The sequence below is a fragment of the Drosophila subobscura genome, chromosome U, assembly GCF_008121235.1.
Source record: "Drosophila subobscura isolate 14011-0131.10 chromosome U, UCBerk_Dsub_1.0, whole genome shotgun sequence".
NCBI lineage: Eukaryota > Metazoa > Arthropoda > Insecta > Diptera > Drosophilidae > Drosophila > Drosophila subobscura.
This window is the reverse complement of record NC_048534.1, coordinates 11,637,955-11,655,666: the sequence shown is the minus strand read 5'-3', so window position 1 is coordinate 11,655,666 and position 17,712 is coordinate 11,637,955. Positions and strand designations below refer to the sequence as shown.

The window sequence follows — 17,712 nt, the reverse complement described above, 5'->3', positions numbered from 1 at the left end:
AAGGTTTCCACTATGTTTTTGTTCCCTTTTTTCATATTCATTGCATCAAATGTTCTTTTGTATTTTCAGGCGACATGGCGTTGATTCTGTTGCCCTTTTTGTGGTATGAGTATGCCCCTCTTTGTTGCCTTGCTGCTACATCGAGTATGCCACCAGGACATCCAGGGACCCAGAAGGTACTCGTACTCGCATTCGCTTTCGCACTCGCATAAGGATTCTCGTATAAGAATTCGTGTGAAATTTGTATCTTTTGTGTGTTTGAGTGTTGCTCCGCACACTTGAGTGCACAATAAAGCGAGAGAGAGAGAGAGTCCCTTTTTTGCGGTGCCAGCACCAGAGATTGCAAGAGGGAGAACGGAACCCAGGGGAGGAAGTTTAGGAAGAGGATCAGATAAGGAGATGAAGTTAGATAAAGATAACAGATACTGAGATCACAAATCCTTTTCCAGTTTACCAGTTACATAGTTCTACTTTGATAACTAAATTTCTACATTTTTCAGTTTAATTTCCTAAATTCCAAAGCGGAATACTAGATCCATTCATTGTGGTAACTTTTTACAGTGAATCAACATAGTACCGTCGCCCACCATCTTTTGGCAACATGAAATTCTCTCTCTAGCAAAATCCCACTTAACCGACAACAAAAGAGGCCAAGGCAGTGCGAATCCTGGCAACCACTGAACTCCGAATAGTGCCAGAACTAACTGTTTTAGTTGCAAAACCAGAGAACTGTGTTAATTGCAATTATGCAATCCACAGTCCCGCATCCTTCGGGACACCACCACCATAATCACCAGCAACAGCAACCATCCGCTGCCACAGCCACATCCTTGGCAATTGCGCTTCCTGCCAGTTGCATTGATGGGCTGGCTGGCTGGCAGGCGAGGCAGAGCAGGGCAGGGTCGGGATTGCTTCTGCTTCAGCTCCTCGTGCCCGGGGTACTGGTCCTGGTGCTCCGCCTTTAGCTTCGAGGCGTGGCAAAATTATTGTGACACAATTTTATGCGTTAGGCAGGAGTGGGTGTGCGTGTGTGTGTGCAGCAGCAGCAGGAGGTTGCCTTGGTCTCGTAACAGTGGTACAGCCCCCCGCACATTATATAACTACCTGATTTGATATCCTCTTTGAATTTGGAGAGTGTCCTTTCCATCGTATATCTATGTCTAATTAAAGGCATACGCTCCTGCTGCTGTGCCTGCTTCAGCAAGGAACACGAGATTCCTTCGTTCGAATATTGGTTCCCGTCCCCATCAGAGCGGGTTCAACTTTCATCATCAGCATGTGGCACTGTGCCACACACACATCCAACCTCTTCTCCTTCTGCTTCAAGCCAGAGTCCTGGCTTCCTGTCTCACCATTGCACAAACACAGAACAGGGCGACGACACAGCAAGAACCACGTAACAAGGGCAGAATGATATAACCGACTAGGGAGTGTACCCCCGTTCTTACATCTAATCTCGAGCCTGTAAAAATTGTCCGATTGTGATGATTTTTTGTATGTTTAAATATAATAGTTAAAGCTCTAAATCTGCGCCATCTTATCTTGATATCTACAAATTTCATTATTCCAGCTCTTATAATTGCAAATACCTTGATGCAAATATCAATTTTACTTTTCTGTTTATATTTTTCATCCGATTGTTGTGAAAATATCGGCTTAGCGTCAGCGATTCTATAGGATTTCTATAGTTCTCATTGCTTCTGCCTGCCAGTGACACAGCATACCCAACAGCTACTTCCATCTATTGCCAGGTACAAGGATATATATGTATATATTTTCATAGGTTTGCTGCTGCTTGTCTGTGTGGCAGAGTTATGCTGCCTCAGCAGGCAGTGAAGCAGAGGCAGTCAGGCAATGGCACACACATGCCACATGCCTTGGCAACACCAAAACGTTCCACGTTCCACGAATGGCAACTAGTTATGCGGCAGGATGTGTGCGTCCTGTGGGTGGCACTCTCTCACTCTCTTTCTGCCTCGTTCAATCAGCCTCCCTTCGAAGGAAATAGAAGAACGTCCGTCCTTCCCATCCATAAGCAGTCGTCGCGTGTCCTACCCCTGGTGCTTTCCCTTCTGTTCCTTCCGTGCCAGAAAGTCCTGTCTGCATTTAAGTGCTACCCAAAATTGCCTTTTTAAAGGATTTCCACACACACATGGCATGGCAATGGCAGGAGGAGAGAGGGGTGTCCTTTATGCCTGGATCTTGGGTGTCTTTTACGCTTGTCAAAGTCCTCGAAACAGTCGTCCTCGTCGTCGTCGTTGTCGTCGTCGATTTTTGTGCCATTTCTTGTGCCTTTCCGATTGATGCATCTATCTTATGGATGTGTCGCCTCCGCAGGACCTTTTCTGGTTCCTGTCTTTCCTTCTCTCACTACTCCGATGGCACTATGCCCCACTACGACGCATTTCTCTCCAGGAGTCGACTCCGACTCCAATTCCGTGTGTTAAAATAAAATAAAACGGCTCGTAATTCCATTTTTTATGCTCCTTTTCTCTCCCCCTTTTGGCATGATTTTCATCTGCTTCGCCCTCTGTATGCATTTCACTTTTATTGGGAAAATACTCTATGGAAAACTCTTTGGAAAAGGTAGTAAAAATCTTTGCAAATGGAAATGCAAGAAAACTAATTGAAAATGGTTTCAAGGCTATTGAAAAAGGGAGCGAACTCCATGGGAATTTAAGAGCTCTTTGGAAAATGTAGTGAAATCTAAAGCAAGCCAAGTTCCACTGTTGCTATGGAAATAGGTTTAAAATCTACATAAAATATTCAATAATACTCTGGCAAAAAAAGCGTAAAAACCTTCAATGAAATGTACGTATAAATTTACTTAAAAAGGAAAAACTGTAAACTCTCCATTCGAACAGCAAAAATATAGTGTAAAACACTTTCGAAACACAAAAAAAAACACCTAAAACCTTCCCTCCTGTGAAAAGTGTAAGTAAAATGTCTTTCCCAATGCAAATACATTTTTTTTTTGTGAATATCTTTTTTGCAAATTGCATTTTCTATGTCAAAGGCGCCTTAATTTACTTGTCTGCTATTTTTGCTACCCCTCCCCTGATTTTTCCCACTCGTTTTTCTTTCGTTTTTCACTGGGTTTTTGCCCTGCACGTGTTTTTTCGTTTTTTTTGTGAAGTTTTAGTTTGTGGAGGGGAAAAACGTTTGTCTTGTGTTTTTGGCATGTAATTTGTGCTTTGGGGTTCATTCGGAAATTGCTTTTCCTTCTGCTGCAGCAGTGTAGGGGAAAGTAAGGGCACGGGATGTCCCTCCTGCCTCCTGCCTTGCATTACCTTTGGATTTTCTTTGCCGTTTCGACCAATAATTAAAATCTGCAAGCAATTAAATAAAAATATATGCACCAGGATCAGAAGCGGAGCAGGACTAATGGAGCATGCAGCAGAGTGTCTCAACAGAGAACTGATGGCCCAGTGGCATAATGCAAATGATAAGTTCTTTTTAACCCGATTAACTTTGCTCTCTCATTATATCCATAATTCACGCCTGCAGAGCGAGAGAGAGAGTTTGAAACACACAGGAAAAATGAATCCTGCTCGTTTTTTCGTGCCTTATTTAGGACTCTCTGCAGTAATTAAAGCGCATTACATATGGAAAAATGAGTGAAAAATAAGAAAACATGAAAAAATAATTGGCAAAAGAATAAATTAAATCCTGAAAAGTTCGTTTGAAAAGTAACGAAAGCCCAAGCAAAAATTGTATAAACAAAAAAAAGTCAAGAACCACTGCAGTATCATTAACCGAACTAGCAGCAGCAATTACAATTCAACAACAACAACAAAAATATATATATATATAAATGCAGATAATAATTTTGGGTAAAGCACCCAGCAATTAATGTAATTCTTTTACAAAAGAAACGTCTCAACAAAAACGGAATTGAGTAAGGGAGAAGTGAAAAAAGAGTTGTAAAAATGAAACTCCAAGTAGAACAAACAAAAAGTCTTTCAAATGTTGCACGTTGCATGTGTAAACATAAGGAAATAAAGGCCAGCTGATGAGTGAAATACGAGTAAACAATTCGGTTCTCTAAAAAACAAATAATTAAACACTGCAAGGAAATGGAACCGCACAAAGTGAGGATTTTTCGAGGAGATTATAACAGGAAAAGTAACAAAAAAACCTGTCAATATTCCTGTAAAAAACTATAATATAATATCCGAAAAAAACTCAACATAAATACCCATAAAATGCAGCTACTTTCCACAAATATTTCCCATATTTCCTATTGATTCCCATGTTCCACAGCACTTTCCCCCACATGGAGGAGGAACTAGCAAACTTGCTATTTGTAAACATTATTTTCAGGCTTACAAAGTTGCAGAGAGAGAGAGGAGAGTGAGAAGGCATAAGGAAAATAGGCGCTTGATGGGTTTATGTTTACCGTATAAACAAATAAACAAGCGAACAATAAACATACACGTGTGGGGGGAAAACACAAATAGAAAGATGGAATGGCTGGAAGGGCGCTCGCGGATGGAGAATACCACACGTAGCCGATGCCAAATGCAGCTGCAGCCGCAACAGCAGCAAAAAAAAAGCTGGAGGCCAAGAATCGTTTAAGATGCAATTAAATGCCCTTTGTGTGCCGTGACCTCAAAAGCAAAGAAGCGACTCATTAAAGAATGACTCAAAAATATATGCAAAAGTTATTGCAAAACCAAAGCCAAGAAAATAAATATGAAACGTATTGATAACATAGCGACTAAGGGATATCTATTAACCCTAGATGGTTGTGCTTAAGATACGGTTTCAGATTGACCAGAAAAATGTATTCATAGGATATGTAGACGTGTTGTATTATTTTTTGCAAATTATTTGAACCCTTTGCATACCCTGTAGCGTGGGAAATGCCTACGCTTCGGGTTGCAGGGTGCAGAAGAATTGCACAAAATACTCGCCCCTTGCCCTCGCCCCGCCCTGCAACATGACGTACCCACAGCGCAGTCTCAACCGAAACTTGAATCAAAATTGAAATTGAAAACATTTGCAAGGTGTGTCGTTTGTCGTTTGCAATTGCAAGAAAAAAGAATAAATTATAATTCAAATAAAATGTGTGCAAAAAAAAAGGAATGTCAAAAGCAGCAAAAGCCAATTGAATCATCAATTATTTGGCAAGACAAAGAGAGACAGAAGGGGAGAGGGGCAGAGCTAGATGCGAAACAAAGATAAGAAAACAATTTACCTACGATCGGAGTTTGTTGCTGTTGCTTTTTCATACATTTGCATTGTTTTTGGTTCAACTTAGAAGCATTTAATTGCAAGGGGGCAGGGGAGGGAGGGTTCAGAGATCGTCACAGCTACGAAACAGCATACAGAGAGAGAGACAAGAAGAGATGAAGAGCAAGCGCCAGCGTCAGTTGAGCAATAAAACAGTTACCTTCTTTCGTTCGGTTATTGTTGCTTTTTTTTTGCACAACTTTTTCTACGACAACTTTATTTTGCGACTCATTTAAATGCTAAACGCGCACCAGGCTCAGTTCGTGAGAGGTGGGGATGGGGGCAATGCGAAACTTTAAGCAACAACAAGTCACAAAAGAGAGACAGGAGCGGGGATGGGAATGGGGACGGGGACGGGCAACATTTATATGGAACATTAAGTTTTACAAAGGGAAATATGTCAGCAGCTCTAAGTGCTGGTAAAACTGGAACTGGAACTTCGACTTTACGGATGATGAGGGGCGAGGGCTAACCTCTTCTAACATCAAAACGATGAACCGACGGACGAGACGCCGAACCTCAGCAAGCAAAAGATGATGACTCAGCTCCAAAGTCAACAGCATCAAAAGCAGCAATAAAACCCGGCCTCTAAGAGACACTTACGACCCACCAGATGACAAACGACACAGGCGACAGACACACACACAGACACGACAGCCAGACGCACTGGAGAAATACATACATATTTTTATGTACTATATGTAGTATCTAAATAATTCATAAAGCGCTCAAAAAAAGATTACACTTGGCTACATGAACGATGTTAGCGTATGTGTAAATTGGGATAATCTTGGAATACTCTTTAGCAATTTATGGCATGATTCGATAAAGTTGTAACCATATTTTGCAGACATTTATTGGGTTACCAGAGCACTTTTCAACATAAAGATATACGGAAGTTCAGAATTGTTCATCAAAATAGGGAAATTGTTCTAACTCTAAGGTATATTTAAAAATGTAAGAAGCTCAAAGCTACTTCATTCACAATTCCTTTCGAGAAATGCTCCTATGAGAAGTAGTTTCATTTTTTCATTCACTTATAAATTCCATTTACAATCCCTTTCTGTTAAAGTATTTTACACTTCTCTTCAGTTCTGTTTTGTCCTTGCTCTCATTCCTTGCTGCCTAGTGTAAGGGAATGCTGTATCGTCTCTCTCTCTATACACTTTGAATGGAAGAGTGTGGGTGGGGGGGAATGGAGTTTTTTTGGTTTAGTTTCTTGTAGTTCTAATTTGCTTGGGTCATGCGTTGAGGTTAATGAGTCACATCATCATCATTATCTCAAAGAACACACCACAAAGTTGTGGTGGGGGAAACCCTGAACAAAAGAAAGACAAAAGAGTGGCGGGAAGGGGAGGCTACTACGATATCATCATCATTCCATTCTGGCAAAAGAGGGACAAAAACATTAAAATGTATAATTTCTTGAGACATTGCTGCTGAAATGTTTTGTAATTTTAGATGCAATTAAATGGAAATAAATTCACAATTTAGTTGTAATTTTCTCCGAGGGCTATTTATTTTTCTTCTTTTTTTGTTTTTGTGGTTTCTTTGGGTCTTTTTTGGTGACCCGATTTCCGCAATTTAATGTTTGTTTGTTGGACCAGGCTTATAATTTGGTGGGAAAGTACAACCCACAGAGAGAAAAGCAGCACGGAGCAAAAGTACCTGAGAATTTAATAATTGCGCTAAGATTTCTTAAATTAATGTATTTCATTTATTTAATTTTAGTGTAACATTTTTCTCTGACTTCCGTTAAAAAAGAAACCCAGAATTGAGTTCGCTTTAGTAAATTGACATTTTTTTGCTTTATTCTATTTGTTGTCTCTGCTAATCTCAAATGCTGCTCTTTCTTTTGTTTGATTTTCACTTTTCCTCGCTTGAGTTCCAATGAGTTTTTCCGCACTCCCACTCCTTTTGTGGCTAACGAGGAAAGTGATAATAATTTTCCAACGCAGAGCCTTTATTGACTACTTTCTGTGGCATTTCTGTGGTCTCTGTCTCTGTCCCTTTCCCTGCCGCTCGTATCTTTTTTTCTTCTTTGTTTGAACCCGCAAACGGAAATGAGCGGCCGTGCCACGCGGCGGCGGGGGGTTCAAGGTTCAAGGTTGTGTGCGTAATGCCTTCTCCCACTCCTTTGTGTTTTTTCTTCTTCTGTTATTATAGGAGATATCTTTGTTATTAGCCCTGAAAACGATATCACACACACACAGCCAGAAATAGAATTCTCGGGGACAGAACTCAACTCCAGACAGAACACAGGGATAAGGCCGCTAAAAGAAGGCAACTTAATGGAAATGGAAATGTGGAAAAATAACAAAAAGGAAGAGAGAACGTGAGATATTGAGTTTGTGTGAGGAGCGAGAGGGGTTGTCTGCACTTAGGGCTAAACATTAAGCAGAGGAAATTGATAAGAAAGCCAAGCAAAATGTTATTTATAGATAAACAAAAAACCAAAGAAAACTAAAGGAAATGCGGAAAAGGTACATAAACGCGTCCAACAGCCGATAAAAAGGCATCGATCAAGTACGACAAATAATTAAAAATAAAATTGCATACAAACAAACTTCCTAAGAACAAGAACAAGTTCCATAAGGTCATAAGTCTAAAGTGACAAGCCTGTTGATCCCAGAAACAAGAATACATTGAGTTCCTTCGTTTGAAATACATTTCACATCAGAAAATCAAGTTCCCACTTTAACCCTCAACACATTTCATCTCAATCGAAGAAAATCCCTTTACAAACAAGTATTCCAGGCTCATTCAGGGGGAATCCCAGGGTTAAGACCTCTTAATCCAAACAACATTAGACATAAGAACACGCTCAACAGAAAATTCGTAATGCTTAAAATTATAATTCAATTTACGAGAGGGCATAAAACTACTCTTAGCCAAAAAATCCTTTATCCAGCAGACACTTTGATATGCAAAAGACTCAAGTTGTCGGGAATGGCGGGAGACCCTCGTCAAAGGCCTGATAGATCCTCCACAGAAAGGTACTGCTATACCCGCCGTCGGAAGCACCTCTCTCTCTCTTTCCCTCTATGTCCGTGTCTCACTCATTAGCATACAAATGTGTCAGCAGAACAAACAGCCGAAAGAACCGAAAAGAATCGGAAAGAAACGAAAAGGGGGAACGGAACGTCAAGCGTGATTTCTTGACTAATTTTTATGACACTTTTCCACTTTATGAGGTGGGGCTCCTGCCCTTACCTTCTCTCCCTACCTTTTTGTCGGCTATTGAACAGCCATCCCATCTTCATGCAGTACCCAAAAGTACCCGACGTTTGGCCGTAAAGATTTTTATCGTTCGTGCGAGGATGTGTCATAAAAAAAAGACAGAGAGACCCCAAAGAGTAATGGAAAGAGACTAAGCCTACACACTCTAGAACTATTAAAAACAATAAATGTCAAAAATGGTACGGATTTTTAAGCGCACAAGTCCCATCCATACCTGAGGAAAACTGGACAAAGGCTAAAGGGAAATGGTTGGGAAAACTATAATGGGCGCAAACTGAGGTAGCTAGTTTTACTTTGTTTGGATTTGGAATTTATGATGACTTCAGAAATGTAAGGCAAGTATTAAGAATTTTTATGGATTTTAGGGATTATTTGTAATAATTTTGATTTCCATCGTTTTATTTGAGAGATTATTTTCATTTTTGAGACTAATTTTTGTAAATCATCTTTAAATTGATTTCTAAAATGTCCCTTAAGTCCTCCACTTAATTTTATAAATTTACTTTACGAAATCTCTTCCTAAAGCTCTCCCAAAATATGTCTAAAGTAATCAAAAACTTTGTTGTATCTTTGAATCAAATTCAAAATTAAAATTCAGCCTTATTAAATATTCTTTTGTATAATATTTTCCTGTCTCTAGGAAAACTTCCACCCCAAGGGCTCATTCGAATCTCTCCTTAAATATTCCCAGACTTAATGTTTGGGAAATATTTTCTTTTCAAAAGTTAGTCCAAAGTTTTGGCTGCTACCAAAAAAAAATGTCCAGCCATCCGTTCGCATTATTCTTTTGCTTCAACATATTATATTTTTCGCCACCTAATTCTTTCTCATTTAGTGCAGAGGTCATTCCTCCTGTGCTTCCTTTGGCTGTCTCTGTCTCTTCCTTAGCCTACTCTCTCTCTTTTACCTTATATGGAATGAGAAAGAGATGGATAGCGAGTATATTAGATAGTCAAATCACGTAAATTATGACCAGGGCTCTCTGTCTCTGGTCTCTCCTCTCTATAATTCCTTATCGCTGGAACATGATTTCGAATGATAGACTGGCACTAAGACCTGGACTTTGGTAACTGGACTTTGGAATAGGAGGAGTAGGAACAGGAGTAGGAGTACGGAGAAAGGAGGCAGGCACGATATCTAAGCCATTTCCCAGTATTTGGCGACAAGTTTTCTTTCATTCGTGATACTCTTTAAAAGAGGGTATTGGGATTATTGGAAAAAGTTTCATTATTTAAACTATTTGAAAACTTGAAAAAGAAACTCAAACTTTGGGTGAAAAATAATAATTGAATAATCTAGAAACCCAACAATCTATGGTTGTATTTCCTTTTTTTCTATATGTATTTACAATACATTTGGAACAACATCTTATGGAAAACCATTCCACAAGTGTATCAAAAGTTTGTGTCTTTCTTTCTTTTATTTTGTTTCACTCCATTTTTGGTGGGGCATGGGGGCATGCAATTGGCAACTGGCGCAACGCATAAATTGAGAATTTTTATCTAATCCGCGGCATCTGAAGAGACGCGTACATTAGCTCAGGGACGACGAGCGACCGACGGCGTGGCACCAGTCTGTCCTGCTGTGGTCGGGGCGGGGGTCTCAGTCTCTCTCTCGTTGGTATCCGCGTGTCTGAGGTCTGGGGACTGGCTTTAGGATCTGGCGACGACGACGACCATCGACAGGCCATAAATCACCCAAAGTTGGGGCCAGAAATTTATGTGCAGCAGATTAGAATCGGCCAAAAAGCGTCATTAGAATAAATGGTTTCAATGTGCAAAAGAAAGAGAGAGAGAGATACTACGGAGCGTAGGAATAAAACAGTTGAAGACACTTTTAATTATGAAATTTGTTTGGGGAGGGGACGAGTCATTCCCAGAGAAACCCGTTCGCTTTAGTTGCTTATTTTTGTTTTAATTATGAAATATTGTGGACTTACCGTTTGGTTCCTTTTTGCTTGGCTGCATTTGCTGTCTCCTTTCCTCCTAGCCAAAATACGACTCCTCAATTACCGCTCCATAAACACCTGTGCGCCTCTTCTTCTATTTCCGCCTGCTCCTTCCTTACTCTCTCGCTCTTATTCGAAGGACTTAGACAGCCTCTCTTATCCGCTTTTGTGCTCCTCTCCGTGTTGTTGGGTCTGTTCCCGTTATAATCCAATAATCCAACACGAAACAGCGTGTGCAGTGGAAATGGCGAAAAATAGGCAAGCGCACACACACACGCACAGCGCTGCGTATTTAAGAGTGGAGTGGGTGGCCCTCGGACGCCTTAAATCCGCGTGAGACACCGCTGCCTGAGAGTGCGAGTGTGGGCGACAGCGCTGCCCTCTGCCAACGTCGCTTGTTTAGTAAATTAAACTTTTTCACTTTCAGCAATTGTTTTTGTTTCTCTTTTCGCTTATTTTCCTTTCTTACACACAAAACAGACACTTGTACACACACACACACATACACGTACAGAAACAATGTTGAACAAAAGCCAAGTCAAGACAGGTACAAAAATTCTAATAGAAGTCAAAGCGGGCAGAGGCAGTAGCAGACATCGCTTGGCGTCGCAGTCGAAGTTAGTAGCAGCAGCAGCGTCGCATTCTAGAGCTAATAGAAGCAGCAGCGTCGCAGCATCCGAAGTCCAGCGCACCAGCAGCAACAACAACAAGAGGCGGCGCGGCAGACGCAGTACACAAAAAAATTCCTTTTTCGCTGAGCGTCGTTGTCGGCGTCGCCGTTTTTCCGTCTCCTTTTTACTTTCTTGTTGTAAATTTTATTGTAGGATTTGATTTTTGTTGTAATTTCTGCTGTTTTATATCCCCTTTGTTGTTACATGATGTACATACTTTGTATTTGCACTTCTCTTGATATTGCTTTCCTTTTATTAATGACTTTTCTTCACCTTACAACTTTTTGCCGCACTTTGCCTTTGCAATTACAATTACTCTTCACCTCTCTCTCTCTATCTACCACTCACCGTAAACAGATGCCACAGACAAACACACACACGAACGGACAAGAGGATTTCTCAATTTCTTGTAAATTTATGAATATTATTTAATAAACATTTATGTGGAGCATTTCCCAGCCGGATTGACGATACGCGTGAAAAATATAAACAAAACCAAAGCACCGCGCGAAACGACGCAAATTTCGAGAGACGCAGCCGGCGGCGCTGAGAATTTTCACTTCCAAACTTCGATTTTAGTTGAAAAAGTTAAATTACACAAATACGCGCGGTAGAGAAAAAAATTTGTAATTGTCCTAAGGTTGTTAACAGCATAATGCACGAAACACTCAGATTATATTTAAACAAACGGGAGACGCGGATTTTGCCTCCGCACGAACGAAAATTGAAAAATTGACTGATTGATGGAATGAAGGAATAAGGGAATGGTGGAATGAAGGAACGGAAAAAACAGCCCCCATTGTGAATGGGCCATGTCTATTGTGAATATGCAATTGTGTCTATTGTGAATGGGCAATGTATTCATATTGTGAATGGACATTAAGGAAATTTCCCAAGGAGCTGATATCCTGTTGCTAAACGTCTGAGAAAATCTCTCCTGTTTTATCTTGTTGTTAAATGGTAAGCGAAATATTCTCCTGCCAGATACCATTGTGAATTTTCAAAATTAGTAAAGGAATTATTCGGCTCATGCTCAAATGTAACACGCAATTGTGAGAAAAAATTTACAAAAAATGAAATAAAATACTGCCTAGTATAAGTTTGTATTTATTTCTGATTCAGTATTTCTTGGTCTGACAAAAAGCTAGTTGTTGCGAAATACATGCGCGCGAAACCTTAAAATAGTTTAAAATTAAGAATATTGTTCAATTACGGATATCTATTGTTTTATTGATGATAGCTGGACATTCTCCACGCTCAAGGGCAACGCGTTTAATTGTATTAAAAAATCATACAATAACTAATATATTTTCCGAATTTGAAGGCAAATGACATCCTCCTCCAAACACCCGATTGATCGCTAACGTTTCATTACCATTAGTTCGCTCCCTTAAACAATTGTTTTAATAATTTGTCTCACTCGCTCCCTCCACGCTCCACCCCTCTACCCCTTCACTCACACACACGATAAGATAATAGTAGAAGCTCCATAGAAAGAGCTTTTCGTATCGAAAAAAGTATTAGTTGCGGTTTGCTTTTGTCGCCGAACGGTTGTTTTCTATTTGGAAAATTTGCGCGAAATTTTAATTAAGTGAGAAAACCAAAGTAAAACACACATGGAATTATGCCGTTAGTCAGCGGTCAAGGTGTATTGTTGTTGGCGCTGCTGCTCGGGGCTTTGACGCTCTCATTGATGCTTACGGAGATCACAGCTGTTTCCATTGGTTCGTTACCGTTACATAACTCTCTCTCCTGCACTCTTTACACTCTCAACGCTCTCTGCGCTCTCCTTGGCAGACGAGCAATGCATGCACGCGGACAGCTGCGAGCGATGCCTGGAGGCCCATCTGGACTGTGCCTGGTGCACGGACAAGGTAAGAAGCATTTAGCACCCATCCCACTCAAGTCAACATAGAACTAACCCCGACTACAGTGAGAGAAATATTCATTAAGACGGTAGAATTTATTATCACAAAGCAAAGCACATCGAGAAAGGAGAAAATCTGAATATTTTGTGGATTCCAGTAGGATATGATTCATTCCCAATTACGATTTTATTATACTTCACTTGTGTGAAATTATATAAATGATGTCATTCACTTATGGTCAATTCGTATAGCAAACCTTTCTCCCTGTGTATTTACTCACTCTCTCTTTCTCCCTCTCTCTCTCTACCCCGATGACAGACCTATCAGGTGCGCTATCGCTGCCTGACGCGCGCTCAACTCCAGAATTTCAACTGCAGCGAAAACGATATCTACGAGAATCAGCCGGTGCTGGATCTATTGCAGGAGCGTCCCCTCAAGGACTATCTGGCGAACGATGATCAAGCGGTTCAGGTGACGCCGCAGCGTGCGTACCTCAAGCTGGTCAAAGGTATGAGTGTACCCCAGCTGGTCTTATCTTATCCAATCATTTATCAAATGGAACAGTTTGTTCGTTGTGCTTGTTTTGTGTTTTGGTAGCTCCCTTCTTTATGGCTCTATCAATTGTGTCACTCTTCTGCTTGTACCTTCTCGTTCGTTGGGCTGTTCTGTTTGCTCTACCGATTTGTTCCACATCATTTTGAACATTTTGTTTCGCTTATCAGCATTTTGTGGTTGTCACATCTGTGTGTGCGCTGTACGGGGTCTTTGTACGTGTATTAGGCGTGGGAATACCTCGCTCTCTCGCTCTTGCTCTCTCCCTCGCTTTTACTCGCTCTCTCTATTGTTAGGTTACGCATTGGTTGGGTTCACTGAACCGCTTACTTGCCGAGTGCAATGATAGCGGTTATCAATAGAGTGCAAATTTGTAACTTGTGGTACTAAAAGATAATTTCTTACGCAGAGAAACTGCTCCTCTCGGTTAGCCTCTTCTTGGCATCATTGTGGTAAATCCTATGTTATTTGCAGTCAAATTTGTTTCAAGATTCAAAGCCAGTGCAGATGTTAATAAGTTATCCTGCAACACAACTCAATGATCCTCAAAACATGCCAACTCCCAAGAGATTGCCTCTTTTGAGGTCCAAGAAGCTTCACTTTTAAAAGACTTGAAATAGAATTAAGAATGAAAAGATATTCCAAAGAAATAAAAACCCCTCGGATTACTTTAAATGAGCTTCCATTTACATTTCAATTAGGGTTCTTCGGTCCATCGTTTAGGCTTCAAAGCATTGTGGCAGACACAAGCAAAGCAGCTGCCCAATGATCAATTGAATAGCCATTAAAATCGTTTATTTTTGGCATCGAGTAAAGTCTGAAGTTTAAAAATACATTTATGTAAGAGCCTCAATTAAGGTTGCAAGTCTGAAATAATACGCTTAAGGAAGACGGGCAACCATTTATCTCAGGGGTGTTAACCAGTTACAAGTGGTAATGAAAGGGAATCTAGAGCATTTCTGTATGCAGATGTGGCAGTTCGTAAAACAGCTCATAAACCAGACTGGCACTTACACATAATAATCTATAACCTTTGTTGTCTTCCCTTGTGCCTAGGGAACACGCAACGCCTCAAGTTGCGGTATCGAACGGCACGCAACAATCCACTCGACCTTTATGTGCTCATGGACCTGACCTGGACAATGCGCGACGACAAGGAGACACTCGAGGAACTGGGCACACAACTAACCCAAACATTGCGCAATCTCACAGACAACTATCGTCTGGGTTTTGGCTCATTCGCGGACAAGCCCGCGATGCCGATGGTTCTGCCTCAACTCAAGGAGAATCCCTGTGCCCCCGTGGGTGGCGTCTGTGAGCCCACCTATGGGTATCGGCATCAGCTGTCCCTAACCGAAGATATTCGCGCATTTACAGCCGCAGTGGCTGGCAGCAAGATCACCGCGAATCTGGACAATCTTGAGGGCGGACTGGATGCCCTCATGCAGGTGATTGTCTGCACCAAGGAGATTGGTTGGCAGCAGCAGGCCCGTAAAGTGGTGATCCTTGTCACCGATGGATTTATGCACTTGGCTGGCGATGGTCTCCTGGCGGGCATCATTGAGCGGAACGATCGCCAGTGTCACCTGAATGGAGCAGGCGAATATACGGGTTCCTTGGTGTACGATTACCCCTCGTTGGAGGAGATCTACAGAGAGCTACTGCGGCGCAAGATCAATGTGATATTCGCTGTGACCAAGGAGGTGGTCAGCACATATCGGGAATTGAGCGCACTGATGAGGGAGATCAGCTATGTGGATATACTCAGTGCAGATTCGTCGAATATATTGGAACTGATTAACAAAAGGTAAGCGAAGGGAATTTCAGCAAATATTTTGATACTTTAATTTGATTTTTATTGTAGCTACGAGAGTCTGATCAAGCGCACACAATTCGATGACAACAGTCCGGACTTTATTCAAATGGAGTACTACACGGATTGTGCTGGACAGTTCCCCAAGCTTATCAAACGAAATTACTGCAACAATCTGAGCCTGGGCAAGGAGATTGAGTTCTATGTGGATGTCACACTCAAGAATTACCCCACAAATGGTGTTTATGTAAGTGGAATGGCCATGGAAACTTCTGCTTAAGTTGTGTAACTCGTTCCTCTTTTTTAGACACATAAAATCCGCGTGGAGGAGACCTCTCTCAATGAGTACATGGATCTGGATGTGGAGCTGCAGCGACCGTGTCCCTGCCAAGAGGAGGCCGAACCAGAGGACGAGGATGGACGCTTTAGGTGCGAGAACCAGGGCTATCTGCACTGCGGCATGTGCACGTGTGACGAGGGCTGGACGGGCACCTACTGCACATGCCCCACGGATGCCACGAATGTCACCACCAACGAGGCTTTGCTGCTGCAGTGCCGCCAGCCCAAGGGCGATGAAAGCCGTTCCCCCCTGGTTTGCTCGAATCATGGGGAGTGCGATTGTGGCAGCTGCAGCTGTGATCCTGGCTATACGGGAGACTACTGCGAGTGCCGGGAGTGCGTGGACTGCGATGAGCAGCGAGCCGACTGCTACTGCGGCAAGTGTGTCTGCAAGTACGGCTGGTCGGGCACGCGGTGCAATTGCAATGAGGACACGGACGCCTGTCTGGGACCCACGGGCGAGGTGTGCTCCCAGCGTGGCACCTGCGACTGTGGCGAGTGCAGCTGCGATGAGCCGTTCCTGGGCAAGTTCTGCGAGATCGATCCAGAGAAGGACAACAAGCTGTGTCAGTTCTATGAGCCGTGTGTCACCTGCCTGATCGAGCAGCGACAGGGCATGGGGGCGTGCGACAATCTGAGTGAGATCTGCACGAGCCTCGACAGCCAGGAGCACTTCACCTACTCCTTTGTGGCCGAACTGGAGGCGGATGTCCGCTGCCTGGTGCGCATCGTCAACAAGCATGGCATTCAGTGTGACAGCTACTTTGGCTATCAGGTGATCGATCACGCCAACTACCTCTCGATACAGGCCGAAAACTGCGAGCCCCTCGACTACGTCGCTCTGTTTGGCTTCATTTCGGGCTTCACTCTGCTGATTGGTCTGGTATTGATATTTCTCATACTTTGGTGCATCCGGGCGAAGGATGCCCGCGAGTTTGCACGCTTCGAGCAGGAGCGGGCCAATTGGGTGCGCCAGGAGAATCCCCTCTATCGCGATCCCGTGGGACGCTATGAAGTCCCAAGGGTATTGAGTGAGAAGTTTGATGAGAATCCATTTGCCAGTTGATCGATGGGTTTAGTTTGGGTTCTAAAGAGTCAGCGGATCATGATAATAAGTAGGGTTTGGTTTAGAATTCGCAGGGAAATGAGTACGATCAAGCTATGGACACATTTATAAGTATTTTTCATATGTTAAATATGAGACAAGGCAATAAGGCAATTGTATTTATGTAATATGCTTTGACTGCAACTCTTAAACATATATTTAAGAACAGAAAACCATAGAAAAAACCTTCAGTTTGAAGTTACTTTAAGGCTATAATATCTGTTTAGTTCTATAAGTATAAGAGCGGCAAAAGTCTGCAAACATGACGTAGAATATGCACATACATACATACTATGTACATAACATGTAAATATGTACATAATATGTAAATATGTACATAATATGTAAACATGCTTGGATTTACAAAAACAAGCTTTAAAACATTTTATTTACAAAGGATTACTTATTTTTCTCTCTTCCCAGCTTATGCCAAAAAAAACACACAACTTTTTGTATTTTTTATAATTTTTGTTGTTTTTATAGATATATATTTTATGGAATTAAATTTGATCTTTCGACAATAATTATTATTAAATGTATCAACTAATTTAACTAATTATTTTCGTGTACCAACAAGTTGAATCTTTCATTTAATATTTTCGATTTCAAAATATAACAATTCCATTTAGCAAGAGTATTTTTTAATTTAAGATTTAATGGCTTAAGAGGTGGAAACTTAATTAAAGAATGACTACGGCAAAACGGAAAATGCAAATAAAACGTATTATCATAATGTAATCTAAGATCCTGCCAGTATATGTATGTGTTTATGTAGTGTAAGGTTCTTATAGATGTGGTTTATACAAAAATACAATTGAATTAATTAAGACTAAACGCTTTCACTCCCCCGTAAGTAAGTAGGTATCTACTACCTTGGCTCTCTCACACGCTTTAACTAAATGTAATATCACTAGATTTGTAGCTTAGATTTAGTAAATGGT

The 17,712-nt window shown here is 41.5% G+C and overlaps 2 protein-coding genes across 3 annotated transcripts in view; one reads left to right on the top strand and one right to left on the bottom strand.

The window, feature by feature from the left end:
* LOC117900692 overlaps positions 1 to 11,875 on the bottom strand; it is an 88,283-nt gene extending 76,408 nt beyond the window's left edge. For both annotated transcript variants that reach the window (XR_004649292.1, XM_034811144.1), the window contains exon 1: positions 11,443 to 11,875. The gene's annotated coding sequence lies outside the window, so the exon portion shown is untranslated. The remainder of the gene's footprint in view (positions 1 to 11,442) is intronic.
* Positions 11,876 to 12,630: 755 nt separating this feature from the next.
* Positions 12,631 to 17,486, top strand: LOC117900541 (integrin beta-nu). Its single transcript, XM_034810939.1, has 6 exons — positions 12,631 to 12,818; positions 12,892 to 12,968; positions 13,281 to 13,470; positions 14,571 to 15,321; positions 15,379 to 15,574; positions 15,635 to 17,486. The coding sequence occupies exons 1-6, from the start codon at positions 12,719 to 12,721 to the stop codon at positions 16,730 to 16,732; spliced, it is 2,412 nt and encodes an 803-aa protein (XP_034666830.1). The 5' UTR covers positions 12,631 to 12,718; the 3' UTR covers positions 16,733 to 17,486.
* Positions 17,487 to 17,712: the final 226 nt, after the last annotated feature.